The sequence below is a fragment of the Osmia lignaria genome, chromosome 14 (assembly GCF_051020975.1).
Source record: "Osmia lignaria lignaria isolate PbOS001 chromosome 14, iyOsmLign1, whole genome shotgun sequence".
In the NCBI taxonomy this organism is placed as follows: Eukaryota; Metazoa; Arthropoda; class Insecta; order Hymenoptera; family Megachilidae; genus Osmia; species Osmia lignaria.
Genome location: NC_135045.1, coordinates 3,559,294 through 3,575,787, shown reverse-complemented (window position 1 = coordinate 3,575,787; position 16,494 = coordinate 3,559,294). Strand labels below are relative to the sequence as shown.

Here is a 16,494-nt window from a genome sequence, read left to right as displayed (position 1 = left end):
TTCCATAACGTATTCTGTCCTATTACAGCATCCAGAAATAGCAGTGTATTACCCTTTTCAAACGTGTCACTAATTTGACTGACCTCCTTGCACGTTGTTCGAATCAGGAATGTTATAATTAAAATCAAAGAATAAATTTATCTAATAAATTCATGAGGTAATAATTTTGATATTATTATTAATTGAAGGTGAACACATACTGAAGTACTAACAAATTTCAGACAGCCTAATTGTTTATGCATAAGGAAGCAGGATCATTCGATTAATCGATCGGTGTTCATAAAGAAGGAAATCGCTTATCGACAGTTTGTAGCGGCAACTTCACGTGCAACATTTTAAATGCACTATTTTTATATAATGAAGAGTAATGCAAATTGTACAAAATTACAAGTAGATTGTGTTTGACATGTCCTTGGTGATATGTGTTTCATATCCATTACAGATAGGTACGTACGACCTGGAAATTACAAAGCTTCATATTGTCAGTTAAGCGCGTACGAACGTTCAAACAGGAGCACATCGTAGTGAACCTATTTAAATGCCCCAAAAAATTTTCTTACAAACTATGAATTATGGTGTATTGGATACTAATCGAGGTTTATTGATTTTAGAACTGAGGAAGATTGACCATTTATAATAATTGTCTTAATTGATGGTACCGGTGTGCAGTGTTTAAACATTGTGCTATTATTGCAGATATCGTTTTAAGTATAATCATTTAAAGCGTTTGGGTAATGTGACAAATGGATGTAATTATAAGAAATTTTTTACAAAATAATGTGCTACTCAAAGTGAAATAACTCAATATGCACAATAACCGATCCGTACAGTATATGTAATCGATGACCGTACAAGATCGAACTTCCATAGGATTAATAATCTAGGTAAGTTTTAGTACATGCTGAACATCTTATCGCATATCAATATTTGCAGTTATACGTATATTTATATACGTAGATTACGAATATAATAAATGCTTTGTCGTTTCATTACAGGATTGAACTATATCTTTTTAAAGAAATAATTATCGACATATTCGATTATAGGGATATTTAGAAACATTTGCACGATTATTAATATAAATTCAACGCTTGATAGTGTATTAGGCACCGTACCTGTATCATAAAACAAAATTTTATTTAAACTGGAAGTATTTGAACGGATGTAAGAGTTGATTTTTAATCTTATACAACACATTCGTGTATAATTCTCTTACAATGTTGTCGCCCAACCAGTCTGTAGTCCCACTCGGAATTTATACTGTTAATGTGAAGCGATTACGCGTTTGTCACCGGTCAATGCCAATCGTTTCGAGTAGAGCCAGTAGAGTTCTATATTACGAATTACGTTTATAAATTGACACAAAGATAGCCAAGTATGCTAATCTAAACGAAAGAAAGGAGGAACACGTGTTCAGCGGATGCGATGAAATTTGAGATGTCAACGTTCCTTCGTCAATTCAATGCCCGTCTAGATCAAGATTTTTTTAACATTAAATAATAATTTTGAAAATGAAACGGTTTGTAAACATATTACCGTATCCCGATTAGAATTGTGAACGTGTTCGCGTACGCGGTTTACATTAGAATTATGTTTTTAATGCTAAACACATTTCTATTTTGTATGCAGAGTCGTGAGATGAGAAGCACGCAATATAAATGCGAGTTAAGAAGTATGTAATGCTGTAAGTGTAACGTTGCTGTTATCCTTAACATTTACCGCACGTTGCGGTGACATAATTCTTTGCTAATGTTAGGAAATATATGTCTTATCGTTACAGGTGATGAGTAATTTTACTATCTTAATCTTTTCTCAGTTGGAAACGGCTAACAAATATTTCAGGCCGCATATAACCATATATTTCTCTCAATGCAATCAAACGATGTTATCTGTATGAATGAATGATGAACTGTGCATAAGCATAGAACTCGACAAGAGGTCAAGTGCAAGTGTAACGCCTATCAGCGTGCAGTAGATCAAACGCATCATTCGCTTTTATTAGTAATTTATGATGTTCATAACAATACGATGAATATTTCCATGCAATACAAATGTACAATAATAAAAATTAACAGAGCCGGCCCTGAGATTTCGGGGGTCCGAGACGAGTTCCGAAAAAGGGCCCCTACACATATATGACATAAAAAAAATACCTCGAATAAAATTTATAAAATTAACATTAAAGCTTGTATAACTAATTCAGATTTTCAAGATATTCAAGTAAACATTACTCTTCTTGCATTCTTAGACGCAAAATTGTCTTATGGGGGCCCTAGTCTGCTTAGACCCAGGGCCGGCCCTGCAAATTAATAATTTCAGGGAATTTGAAGAATTTTAAAACTTTCAAAGCAATCATAAATCCTTAAAATGAAGAAATATTTTTTACATAGGAAGTATGGTGTTATGTAACGTACAATGTAAAGTTCAAAGAGCACTCTAATTATGTAGGGCGTATTATAAATCGTTCGATGTTCGATAATTCATAAATCGTACGAACTGCCATCTTTCGATGGCTTTGGAAAACATTCGTTATTGGAGGGTCTTCGACCTATCGTTCTTCTCGTTCATGTATCTGTGCATATGCATGTGTTTGACGTTTAGCTGCGTGAAGTGAATCCTCGACTGCCAGTGAATTGTCAAGAAATCTACGATTCCATGACAGAAACGTACAGGTATAAAAGGTTGGCATATATTTCGTGTACAATAAAGAGGAGAGATCATTTCATCTGTCGTGGAACCATCAGCTTCAGTTCGTTAGGTTTTATCGATTAACTTGCATGTTCGACCGGCCGGCGGGTAGTCGACGCCGAGTCGACTAAGTGTCTAATGAAACGTTTCTAAAAACGATCGTTGTCGCAATTCGCAATCGTACAGATACATGCTTGCCAGTGTTCAGCGTGCCAGGAAGTAATGTTTCGAGAAGTTCAATGTGAAATAGGTAATTCTGTCATTGATGATTTCTTCGAAATAATTTGGGTCACTGGCATGTGAATTTATGCGCGAGAGTCTGCTCGCTAAAATCGTCAATGCGCATGCGCACAGTACGAACTAGACGCGGGAGAATATTGCGATCAAGGGCGTAAACATCTGGTTTTCATCTACTGAATCGATTAAATCATTTGTAACTTTACACTTTTTTATATTGTTAAAGAAGGTTAGTGGATGAAATGGGTGTGTGCAAAGCGTGAACAACGCTGAAACATATTAACTGTATTGAAAAACACCGCTTATACAGTACGTGGCAGAGGAACGATGCATTTCCTGTAGCGGAGACATGTTAATGAGGAAATCAATTTCATAAAAGCCATCTGTCAAGTCTCCCAATATTATTCATTGAAAGACATCACAAGTGTTTTGAACCTTTCGTATATCGTAATCGCTATTCAAACATTACATATTTAGAATATCACAGATGTGTTTAAAATTATCATTTTTTCCAGAAATTGTAACATCGGAGTACTGCTACAAACTAGATAACTATCAAGAAGATCAGAGGATCAAGTTTCAAGTTAAGGAGTACCACATCCTAACGTATCATTTTTAATAGTTAAATTACATTACAACGAGCATCGCATTACTAGGAATATTGCGTAATCAAAGGTGATTTCTCTTCTAAATAGTGTCTATTCTCGTATAAACATTTATCGTATTTCATATCACGCAGCAAGATGCGTCAACCGTCGTGTAATATAGTAATTCAAACATTTATGGAGTCGGTATGGTAATGAAAAGCAGAGGTCTTTATCCTAAATTACAATATATATATATATATATTTTTTTTTTAGAATCCTTGAACGTTCTCTTTCCCTTTCTTCGTCGTAACGAACATCATAGCTAGTTCGAAATGATCCTGGCATACCGAATGACACGGACATCCAGTTTCCCGCCAACAACGAGCTCGGTGGTTATATTTCTGTGCTGAAATTCCGCGGAGGGGGATGTGAACGGTAGCTTTCTTGTCCCCTCGGCGAGTATACATAGTTCACGATAACGCCCTTGCAAGGACACCGGCCTTCCAGGGCTTTCAAGCCTTTCGGGATGAACGTATAAACGAAGCGAGAATGGATAAGAGAGTCAAGTCAAGTATAGAGTTGAAGATTCTCTTTTTTTCTTTCTTCTTTTTCTCTGTCTCTCCTCGGAGCGACTAATTCTCTTCTTTCGTTTACCTCCCTCCAGAGACGTCCGCCTCCCTTCTCTTCTTTCGTATTCACTCTCTTCTTTCCTTCTCTCTGGCTCGCAGGAAACCAGTCGCGATTTTTCACGCGGTGGGAACTAGAAGCCGCTCCCTACTATAAATAGCCTTCGAGTTCGCTCTCGAGCCTCTGGTCTCGGCCTCCAACGGCGATGGGTGTAGCTAAAAGGGGGTAGCCATCCATGGGCGCCGACGCACTGACGTTTCACTACCATTTCTTATCACCCGCGATTCCTTCAACATTTGCATTTTACACGAGACTCTATTATCCTGTTTATTTTTCCATCCAGAATTGCTGTTACCTTCTCAAATGACCATAGAAGTTTTCAGTTAACGATAAGGATCGGGACGATCGACGATTGATGATTATTAAAGTAGATGTTAGAACGTCCACGTAGTAGTACAAGTCAAGATGATGCTTTTCAACCCCTATGATCCTCTTCATCAATGTATTTAAAAGATGTTGAAGGTAACTTTATGCTGTTTAATTTATTTATTGCAATATTACTTCTTTCATAATACATTATTAGGTGAAATAGTCGCATCTGTTTGAAAAATTACCGGCGAAGGTGCGATCAGGAATAATTTTCCATTTTGCTGTATTATACGAAGGATGCGTTATTTCGAGGAAGCCACGACGATATTAGAAATTGTTAGTATCCGTAGTATGCACGGTAACTGTAAAACGTGAGCGTTCCAAGAGAATGTACGTCCACGTGGGTCGCAGAATCACGCGCTCGACGAAGGCGTGGTTCTTACGAATCTATGCAACACAACTCTCCTATCAGGTTGATGCACTTTTAATCGTTCCTACGATTTAAGTGGAATGTTATGCGGAGAGAATGCTTCGTGAATTTTTCATTAATTTCCCACTGTAACGACTGTAGATCGGTTTCGACTTCAGTTTGATTAGATTAGAAAGTTGAGTCCATGATAGGTTTAATAGGTCTTATTGTGAACGATGGCCTCTTCCTCTGAACGGAATCCCATCGACTTCTATGTAAGTCATGAGAAAGTGAAAACAGGAATAGGTTTTTATAAAAGATAAAAAGCTTAGTATCTGCGACTAATTGACTGGGTAGCTGGGGAATACAAGAAACAGTCATCAAGGACCATCGACGAAGCAAGATAATGTAGAAAAAAAAAAAAAAAAAGATGATATAATTCTACCGGTTGAGCCTTAAAAAGACATACAAGTCGATGGACTAATAAGATCGTTTCGCTGAAATCACCGCAGAACTTCGAGTTGCAACGTTATATAATATAATTGTATCCTTTCATTAGAAAAATTCAAAATCTTGTTCAATTATTCAGCACACGTATTTCACTTGTTCACGATCTTATCGCAACCACAGTGATATCACCTACGACTGTATATGATGTTTAATTATTTATCTTTTATGGTCTGTGGAACCCGCTCCATCTGCATCGGTAGATTTAACTGGAATGCAGTTTAAATCCTATCAGATGCATATGTGATCAGTGCGCGTTATTTAACATCAATTATGATATGTCGTTCGTTGAATCTCAATCATCTTGATCGGTATCGTTTAATAACTTTAATTATCTTTTTCTCATCTTATTGATGCTTAATCCATGGTAATTGCTTGTTCAACTCGCAATCACGTTAAAAGTCATTGAACGATTTCATCGTATGCATTCATCAAACGAGACTAATTACTGAAAATCCTCTTAATTTCTTGTATGTTTAATCACTCGTCGAGCCTATATATTACGGTGAATTAAGTTGTCGACACAAGATCGTTTTGATATCACAGAACAGTTTGTTATCGTATCAGGTGTCTAATAAAATTCCAAAATTAACAGATTATTTTCGTATTGCTCGAAACAATTGTAGAATGATCTACTCGCAAATGAAAGTTATTTCGAGAAAGCATTTCAAGAATCCCTCTAGCTGCTTAAAATAATGAACTTACTCAAAGCTGGTTATACTGTTTTCAAGGGATTATTTCAGGAGCTTTCTCTGATCGTTACAAATACTCCTTAACGATAAATACTAAGTTGTAATTTTTGTTAAAAGGTATTACAAGAATTTCTTTCAAACAAAAGACTACAACCTTAAAGTACTGAATGTAAGAAAACCACATGCTAAAATGAATATTAATTTTATATTTCAGAAACCAGTTATCCTCCTAAACGCCTTACTCCAAAGATTGAAAGCTCTCCTTAATCAAGAGGAAATTATTCACCTTTGTTACCTCTACAAGCTCCGAGTTTCAACTGAAAATTTCTCAGTCATCCTTGTGCTGAAATTTTTCGTCGAAAGGATCATCCTCGATTCAATTCGTATTCAATGGGAAATGCACCTGTAGCCTGGATTCTCCCTTTCACGCTGACCTCTCGGTACTCGTTGCAAACGCACACAAGCTATTTATAGATAACGTAAGCTTGATTATTGTTTTTCTCGTCTTCAGTTCTACTATGAGCTCATCTACTAATGGTAAAATCATAAGCAATTGGGTTACCAAGTACAGAAACCTTCTACGTGATTTAGGATGCATTAGAAACAATAAATTTCGGATACGATAAAAGTTAGCTGAAATTCTAACGAATGACACCGAGATGCAACAACGATCGTAAATTAGAGACAAGCTCATTTATATTTCATGAGATATTATGTAGAGACTGGTTGTTTTAGAACTGCAACGTGAAATGCTATAAAGCTACATGTGCATTTCAAAAGCAGACATAGAGCAAGTAGCACAAGCAAAACGAGGCTTCGTACATGTCTTTAAAGTTAATTACTTCAATTTCGTCCCTGGGTATCACAATTTACCAAGAATTAGGGTAACTATCAAGCATCCGGTTATAGTACACTGAACGTACAATTACACGTTTCTTTAAAATCCAGCAGACCAGGTAGAAAGAAAGGCTGCTGACCAGATGAAAAAGTTATGCTCCTTAATATTACCAGGGATATAATCCGACGTCTGGATGAGTACTGTTTCGCATATGATGGTCAATGTTTTTCATCGAACGAAACCTGTTGCAAATTACATCTCTTCCGACCTCTTTTGTTACTCGTCCTTCGAAGGATGCGTCAGGATTCGTAATTTACAAGATTTCCTCCTACCTCATTTTATTTTCCCGATCACCTATCATGAATAATTTATATTATTCTCTATTTTTATTTTTTGCAGTTACTATTGATTTATTTATTACCGAGGAACGAACCTGTCTTATACCTCCACAAGATGCTCAATAGCATAAATTCCTTTCTGGTCAGAAGATTCGGCGATTCAAAAGGAAGCTGTTCCTAGAGATTCATAATTCCCAAATGAACCATGCAAACGAACGCATCATCGCGCTCGAAACGCGTTCTAAGGAGATGATAAATATTCGAAAAGTTTCGAGGAACGTTCTGTAAGGATCGGAAAGTCGGTGGGCCCTGTTGGGGCCACATTCTCCAGCGGTCCTAAGCCTTCTGGATCGAGCCCTGTTCCAGCACGCGACCGGATCGCGCTTGGTATGCCGCGAATGCATACGACCACTTTTTACCTTGTCATCGTTTCAACCGTGTTATACGCGGTGCAATCAATTCGCTGACTCGTTGTATTATCAACGTGTCGCTACGCGATCCGTTTGCATCCGAGAACCGGCATAATTCAATGCGCATAATCACGATGGCTCGTTGCACCAGTTTTATTTGCTCGATGCTAGACATCTATACAACACCGTTCCTCTTCTTTTTTTTCTCGCACGTTTTCATTTGTATCGCTTCTATGTTCGTTTGACCGTTAGACTCTGATAGGATCTATCATTAGATATCGATATACGCGATCAACACTTTGACAATCCCCAATTTTTATGGAATACACGAGCTTTGTAATTTGACGAGTCTTTTTACATTTGAATGGATCTTATAGTAAAATTGCAATTGATAATTGTCATATTATTTCAATGATAATATTTGAGCGACGATTTCTTGAAGTTAAGCTGAAAGTAATCGCGCTAAAGATATTTACTGCTTTTGTGTAATTTTCTGCCTAGGAGATGTTTGCATAATGTTAACGGGATTCGTTGTACTAATTTGTTTTACATAACGTAATCGGCAGCAATGCTTTCAACAGAAGGACGATCTAAACGTTTGTTTTAGCTGTTAACGTATGAAGCGACTGTTCGAAGACAGTCTCACGATGTCCATATACATATACATTGATAAAATTATTATTTGTCTATAATCTTTGTATGTGTGATAACGTCAGACATTAGCTTAAACACCGGTTTGATTTGGAAAAATGTTTAACTTTCAACCTTGTGGATTCTCAGAAACAGAATTTGCATGACACATAGCGAACTGAAAATCAAAGGTAACATTTTTAATTATTAATAAATATAAATCGACATAGGTGAAATAAGTATAGAGAAGCCAAATTAAGAGTCCAAATTTTTAGTTAGCCATAAGGACAAACACGAGGAAGGAAAGAAGGAGGAGATTCAAAGCTGGAATGTTTGATCAATGATAAAAGAAAACTGGGAGTAGGAAGAATTAGAAGTGAAGTTTTCCAATATCATAGGGAATAATCTTGGATAGACCTTCTTTCAAGAAACACAAGGGACTGAAAATCAAATGAAAAACCTTCAACTACTAATCAATAGATATAGATTTTATCTACAAAAAAATTCATGGCCACAACGATGAAGATAACGTTCAGAAATAGAATTCTCAAAGATCTCAGACCGTTGCAGATACTGATTAATATTAATATCATAAATAAACCAAAGGAACGAAGAAAAGCTGGGACCAAAAATAGAATTTTAAGCAACCGCAAAGCGTTGAAAAAAAGAAAAAAAGGTAGAACTCTATTCACTATTAGGTGACGCGGAATAAAGCGAAAGAAGCAGCGCGACCGAAGAATGAAATGTAGAATTTTCAAGCACAACGAGTCGCTGGTATTCAGACACCCATTTGGGACAGATGACCGTGGTTGCAATTGGGGGTAGGAGAATGCTGATGGGGGCCCTGGATCGTCAGCAACGTTGACCATCAGGGATAACCAGAAGAGTAAGAGGAGGGTAGACTGGCTGGTGGTGGCTGCGGCGCCACTGCTATCTCCGAGGAAGGGTCATATACTTTTGTTCCCGCGTATTGCCAGCCAAAGTGCCGGCAGTCATCGTCCGTCCTTAGTGCGTGTGGGATCGTTTCGCGTTCCTCCATTCAACGTTGATGCTCCTTTGACAAGTGTGAGACTGTGAGCTCAGTGAATTCGTCACACGAGGGAACATTCTCTGGGAAATTTATTCCTGTACGAAACACGAATAATATTCTATGTAGAAACAGTAGAAACTATTCTAAAAAGTAGGAGCACTCTGTTTTAAATATTTGTAATTTCTATTATTTTCATAGAGCTTTTGGTGCTATAGAAAGTGTTTGAGAAGAGCATGAATTATTAGGTAAATTTTGATCACCTAAATGAAGATATTCTTCAATCTTCTTACCAGATTCTGAAGTTAGAAAGGAAAGGTCGTTTCCTATAGTTATACAGGTTTCGTTTCATTTGAAATTTCTGTAGTATAAAACTGGTTGCGTTCTGGAATGAGAATCACGGTAGATGGTACATTCACACATTTCATTGAATGGAAGGAGTGAACGGTTATACTCGCAGTACTTCGACTCGACACGCGAAACAGCGTGTACTTTCTTTGGGAACTAAATGAAATTGCATGAGATATTCGAAGAGAACGGCCACGACGATAACGCGGCCGTTCATTTGTGTAAATTGCTGTACGTTTCACAATGAATCTAATTCCCTCTCGTTTACGCGTGTACATCATCGATATCTTCTTCAATACGAATTTCTTCAATTCCTTTCGTACGTATTTTTCCACGTAGAATTGAAAAACACTGTAAACTAGCATTGTTTTGAAATCTTTACGAGTTGCTATTTCATTTGCATATCTTCGATTAGAATTATGTAAATTTTTATGTAGTACGTTGTTAATAGTAGTCAGGGATTTATTGCATATCGTTAAACGTAAGACTTATTGTTTCTTTTTTAATCTTCTTCAAACATTCTTCCTTGTCTTTTTAATTCTCAGCTCATTGTTAATTACGTTTTCCAAGGTGCTTGTAACTCTTCTATTATGCGTTCAAATTATTTTTTTAGTAACTTATCTTGCAAACAATCAGCAAGTTGATTATTCACTTTACAACTTGTATAATTACTTCGTTTAAATTAGCCAGTTGCAACTCGTTCAAAAATAACATTCTTCTTTTCCTTCGCATTCAATTAATTCTTCCGAATTGCTCCGAAATATGATTTACAGCTTCCCTTTTCATTCATCGTTTCGATCTTCCGTTAACACCACCTAATCTTAATTCTTCGCTCTTCATTATCCTTGCAAATTGAAACAAGAATAATTAAAGATAATCGACACGTTTCCTTTGAAGCTTATTATTAGACTTCTATTTTTAAATCTCGTCAAGTATTTACACGATGCAATCTTTTAAATAATTGCTTCCATATAAGCTGTGTTATATTGTAACTAGCTGATCGTAATCATTCGGAAAAGCTGAAACCGGTAAAAGCACCCTTTGCATTATTAATGATCGGATAACATGTGGCTGGTGTCGCAATGCTTGTCACCTCTTTGTAACTTTACAAAATTTATCTTCGTTCAACGAGATGATCCTCGATACCATCCAGGACAATTTACAATGCTTTCTCAATTAGCCAAGCTAGCATCTTTTTTTTATAAATTAAAATTTGAAACATTCCCAAGCTGATCGACCTTTGACCCCTATTCGCTTCAATTACCGAAATGTCTCTTCAATAGATCTTCATGATCTTGTTACCAAAGCTGTATGAAAAGAAAATTCGTCTGGAATTGATAGTCTGCTTCATTCTTCTATTCAATTAACTTACTATTAATTGTATTCAATTAGATTCAACGTAGATAATAAGATAGGAACGATGTGGCGAGGACCACTGTGCAATCGGCCTTGAATGGCCAATTAATTTTCGGATCGTCTATAGCATTAGCCTCTATTAACAGGTTCCTATCTACTATCTCAAAGTACTAGGAATATGTGCTAGTATTTTGACAGTACAAGGTACCGTAAAAATAGTGTATAATATATACTATGTAAGATCGTACAAAGTACAATCAAGAACGAAATTTATTTGGACGGAATGTAATATTGATTTGAAAATTTTGCCAAGTAAAACGTCCTATCAAAATGAACATTTGATCAAGTACAATATAGCGTAGAAGGGTATATTTAAAACAAACGGTATCCAAACAGGAGCAACATGTTTTTATCAATAATGCGCACTTTACAATTGCAGAAATCTACAGAAATGTTGAAAGACGGATATAGAAATCCTTGAATCATTTAATTTTGTCTTATAAGACTCTGCTTCTATTTCGATAACTTGCTCTAATTGCCTAATCGCCTAATTTAAGGACTTCCCGTGTAACGTTCAAGATAAAACGTACAATCTCGCGTATGGATAAGAAAGTAGGATACCGCTGTGTTAGAAATGAATTACGCATAATATTTCATACATTGAAAGCTATCGATCGTACGAAACGTCACGGTAAACCTAATTAATAACATGACTGCATTTCTGAATTTCAGACTGAAAGAGGAAAGTCCGAGAGAATCCGGTCCAGTCAAGTTAATCTGTGTATTTTAAGAAGAATACCGTCTGAAGATACCAGGAAAATAATATTTACAATCCAGACATTTCTTTACTCATCAGGAAGATATTTTCTTCGTCGCATTATTTCAAGCTAATTTAAATAATCTCATAAACTGTATCATCCAAAATGACATAAAGTTTTAAAACAGCTTGTGATAGTTGCAAAATTCCAATCAGGAATAAAAAGCAAAGGCTGTAAAGTTCTTTAAAGATAAACTAAGAGACAAACGTGTGAATTTTTTTTTCTCTTCGATAAGGAGACAAGAGAGAAGGTTTTCTCATAGTGTACCGGTCAGTAATTTGATTCATCGACGCACAGTATAGGTCTAAGGACCTATCCCTGGCAAGAAATCATTATCTCCGTCGAGACGGATTCGACGACAGGAAGAAATTCCTTTAGGAGCGTATCCCCGAACAGAAGGACCACGGGGATTCGAAGACGTAAACGAAGAAGAATAAGAGAAATCAAGGAAGAAAAATGGCATACGACGATGTTATCCTACGTATGGGAGAGTTTGGACGGTATCAACGAAGGATCTACCTTATGCTCTGCCTTCCAGCGATATCCTGCGCTTTTCACAAGGTTGCAGGTGTCTTTCTTGGCGCGAAAATGAACACTAGGTCAGCATCGATACTGTACTTTCATCTATTCCCATCTGTTTGTAAATTTCGTTCCATGTAAATCATGTTAATATTCGTTTCAGATGCGTGTTACCGTACGAGAACATAGAAAACGCAACGTATTGTTTACCTCAGGATATAATGAACTCAAGCTATCCATGGGACAATAAGATAAACGGATGGTCCCAGTGTTACAGATACGAAGTACCTGGTATCGTGAACGACACAATGTTCAATAGGTATCTCGACAACATTCTCGTCCAGGATGATCTCAACCCTCAACGGATCATGCCATGCGAAGGATACGTCTACGACAGAAGAAAATATAAAAGTACCACTACTTCTGAGGTACATCTGGCACATCCTGATTTCCCTTAACAATATAGGTCGTGATAAAAATTCTATTAAAAAGAAAAAAAGAATCCCAGTTTGTTGAATCAAGCGTTTACCCTGTGCTGTCTGAATATTGAATTTTCTTCTTCTTCCTCTTTGATTTCAGTGGAACTTGATTTGTGACAAGGCATGGATGAGAGCTACGGGGGACGCTTTGTTCATGGTAGGAGTCATGCTTGGCTCGATGATTTTCGGTGGTTTGTCCGATAAGTTTGGACGTAGACCAATTTTCTTCCTGTCTTTAGTCATACAGCTGGTCGGTGGTATACTAGTCGCAGTTTCACCCGAGTTTATATCATACGTTATCTTCAGATTGATTGTCGGTTCAACTACAAGCGGTGTATTTCTGGTCGCTTATGTTATAGGTAAGTCTCTATTTGATTCGTTAACTGAATACGATAAATAAACAGTACCTTGCAGATATTACTCGATACTGTAGGCGGCAGCTATTTGAGCCTTAAAACAATTAGGGAGAGCATATTCGTCCACGGCTTGGATAGCTTAACGGTTAGAGTTAATGGTTAGATCCGGGTTCGAATCCAGGTCCAGCAAATCTGATCAACCGAATATATAATTATCTCTAAAAATACTGCTGTTAACGAGAACATTGTTTTACAGCCCTCGAAATGGTAGGTCCTAAGAAGCGTTTGGTAGCTGGGGTAGGTTGCCAATTGTTTTTCACGACCGGCTACATCCTCACCGCTGCTTTCGCGTATTTTATAACTGACTGGAGAATGCTACAAGTGGCAATCACTATACCGAGCATAGCGTTCCTCCTTTACTGGTGGTGAGACCATTAGTCCTTTTATTAAATACCATCGAAACTGAATTTGAATGTTATCAGAAGTATTATTTTCTAAAAATCCTTCTACCATCAACAGGTTTATCCCTGAATCTGCTCGTTGGTTGTTAACCAAGGGTCGCACGCAAGAAGCAAAAGATATTCTTCAACGTGCCTCCCTAGAAAATGGCGTAGAGATGCCCAGCGAAGTTTTGGATACGCTTCTTAACAACAACAGCGAGGACACAGCACCAGATTATAGAAAGCCATCGTTGTTCGATCTTTTCCGCTATCCGAATTTGAGACGAAAAAGTATTCTATTATTTTTCAATTGGTAACGTTTGTTTTAAGTATTTTCTCCTGTATTTTAATACTTTAGAAAGTTATTTCATATTTCTCTTGAAATTTATTCATCTTACCTCTTTCTTATTTCTAAAGAAACATAAAAGTAAATATAAGTATATAAACTTTCTGAGGTATATAATGTAGTATTCTAAGAAACTCTGAGGAATGTATACTACCTCCTCCTTGCTCTGCTGGGGGGCCTGATAATATCCGCGAATATAATATAAATTTTTTCTCTTTTCAGGCTTGTAAATAGCGGTACGTACTATGGATTATCCTGGCACGTATCCAATCTTGATGGAAACGATTATGTTAATTTCGTTATTTCCGGTTTGGTAGAAATACCTGCGTACACATTTTTAATTTTCACCCTAAATCGTTGGGGTAGAAAAATCATTTTGTGCGGCTGTATGTTAGTATCTGGAGTAGCGTTGCTCGGCATTTTATTAGTACCTGCTGGTTAGTAAAATAAGACGCACAATTTTGTTGCCGTACTTTTAATTGGATGGCATTAAATATGATTATTGTATTAATGAATGTTCTCAGACGCTCCATGGATGGTGGTGTGTCTAGCAATGATCGGTAAACTCACAATTACATCGTCTTATGGTGCTATTTACGTCTTTACTGCCGAACAATTTCCTACAGTTATTCGAAATGTCGGTCTTGGAGCGAGTTCTACTTTCGCTCGAATCGGTGGCGTTATTGCTCCATATGTGATTCATTTGGTAAATAGATCTTGTTTGCAATTTAAATAAGTACATATATGGTACAGAAAATATTGATTATGAAGATAAAACATTCCACGATAGTGTTTATGATGAATCTACTGTTTTACAGTCTGAAATTTGGATGCCTCTGCCTTTTGTTATTTTCGGATCATGCGTGCTCTCCGGTGGAATGCTGTCGTTACTACTTCCAGAAACACTGAACAAGAAACTTCCAGAGTCCATACAGGATGGTGAATTATTTGGAAAGTATGTCGTCGTGTAATAATTTCTAATAACTTTTATGAAATTTCTATATTTATTTTGTTAATCCTTCCTTTCAGAAAAATTTCCAAGAAAAAGAAGAAACATCAATTAGATATGGATCAGCCTAATTCAATTGATGTAATTAAACCATTGAAACCACAAGAGAATGGTGTTAATGAGAAGCAAAATGGATGACGTTAATTTCTAAAAAAGAATCTCGGCTATGCTCAAACATATACTTGAATTATGTCTAATTGTACATTAGGCACTCTTCTATACACTTTTTACGTGTATGAATCTAAAGAGTGCTAATTGCAAGATTGCAATACCAAAAAAAAAAAGTACATTGAACTTCGAAGTTGTGTAACTAATGTAGATTGCTTCTAATTGAACAAAACCTGTAAAACAATCAGGGGACTATGGGGTACTCTGTACTTTCGTCTTGTCTTAAAACGCAATGAAAATAAGAAGGTAGTGTTTGCCTTCTGTTTATACACGTACAGAGCACACAGCCTTTGTAATTAATAGCACACAAAAGTTCTGCCAGCAAACATATCATTTACTCTAATTTCTGAATGTATCTACGTGTTAAGTGCCCTTGAAATATAAACTTGTGAAAGTTGCTTTGGAAAGTTCATGCGGAAAGTAATTATGTTAAGGCGCGTCGGATACAGATAAAAAAATACAAAGGCTTTGACATTTTAGTTGCTCATTCTTATTTTTAATCGATCCCGTTCGCTGGATGGCTCCGATTCAGGCCAAATTTTGCAAAAGGAAATATCTGTGAAAATGGTTTTTGGCGATTTGAATTTTGTTTTACAATTTTGATGTTCTCTACCTTGCCGACACTTTCAGAAGAATCGACCGTCGGAATGGTAGGGAATGACATCAAAATGGTAAAAAGTTTTTTTTCGAATCGCCAAAAACCATTCTCACAGATGTTTCCTTTCGCAAAAAAAGAGCTTATTTGCAAAATTTGATCTAAATCAGAACATAACGGTTTTCCGAAGAACATCCTTCTTTTTTTTAATAGATTGCGCGAAGCTTACTTACCTACTCTCGGAAGATCGGTCGGTAAATTGTTGAGTAGTTTCCACCATTCTTGAACAGATGGCGATAGCATCAAATTCATTTCGTGGGGATATCTGAGACACCCCTGGGCACTCCCTCAATCATGACCCCTCGAGAACAAAGAATCACACCTATTATTAACATTTGTTGTATTGTATATTAACAAAATTGCAATATAATTCTGATGAATCTTGTATTTATATCTTCCATTTAATTTTTTGTAGTACTACTAACTTTTAATACGTCAAAATGAAAAATCACAAAAAATTAGTTCATGATCATTTATTATAATAATAATATTAATAATAATAATAATAATAATACAATAATAAGATTAATGAAACAACAGTTCACAGTGTATGTAAACATGGCATATTACCAGAATACTTGACTGCCAGAAGTTGGGGTCCACCCTTCCTGGCACATATTTTGAAGCTTAAATAGCTTCCA

The 16,494-nt window shown here is 36.5% G+C and overlaps 1 protein-coding gene across 11 annotated transcripts; it reads left to right on the top strand.

The window, feature by feature from the left end:
• The first annotated feature begins 295 nt into the window (after window positions 1-295).
• Window positions 296-15,792, top strand: Orct (Organic cation transporter). Of its 11 annotated transcripts, XM_034330770.2 has the most exons (14): window positions 2,534-2,681; window positions 3,441-3,600; window positions 4,483-4,661; window positions 4,723-6,233; window positions 6,331-6,595; window positions 11,796-12,480; window positions 12,564-12,828; window positions 12,980-13,238; window positions 13,492-13,660; window positions 13,755-13,988; window positions 14,244-14,458; window positions 14,546-14,727; window positions 14,840-14,976; window positions 15,051-15,792. In XM_034330770.2, exons 6-14 carry the CDS (start codon window positions 12,338-12,340, stop codon window positions 15,166-15,168), a joined length of 1,722 nt encoding a protein of 573 aa, XP_034186661.1. In that variant the 5' UTR covers window positions 2,534-2,681; window positions 3,441-3,600; window positions 4,483-4,661; window positions 4,723-6,233; window positions 6,331-6,595; window positions 11,796-12,337; the 3' UTR covers window positions 15,169-15,792. The 11 variants fall into 11 exon arrangements, with proteins under 11 accessions (XP_034186664.1, XP_034186661.1, XP_076548141.1 ...); XM_076692026.1 differs by lacking the exons at window positions 4,723-6,233; window positions 6,331-6,595; XM_034330773.2 differs by lacking the exons at window positions 2,534-2,681; window positions 3,441-3,600; window positions 4,483-4,661; window positions 4,723-6,233; window positions 6,331-6,595 and adding exons at window positions 296-446; window positions 612-884.
• The last annotated feature ends 702 nt before the right edge of the window (window positions 15,793-16,494 follow it).

Excerpts from the sequence above, each read along its gene's own strand:
- Orct (XM_034330773.2), top strand. The coding sequence starts at position 12,338 with ATGGCATACGACGATGTTATCCTACGTATGGGAGAGTTTGGACGGTAT. Across the intron at positions 12,829-12,979 it reads AAAGTACCACTACTTCTGAG|TGGAACTTGATTTGTGACAA; the intron begins GTACATCTGGCA and ends CTTTGATTTCAG. Across the intron at positions 14,977-15,050 it reads GATGGTGAATTATTTGGAAA|AAAAATTTCCAAGAAAAAGA; the intron begins GTATGTCGTCGT and ends CCTTCCTTTCAG.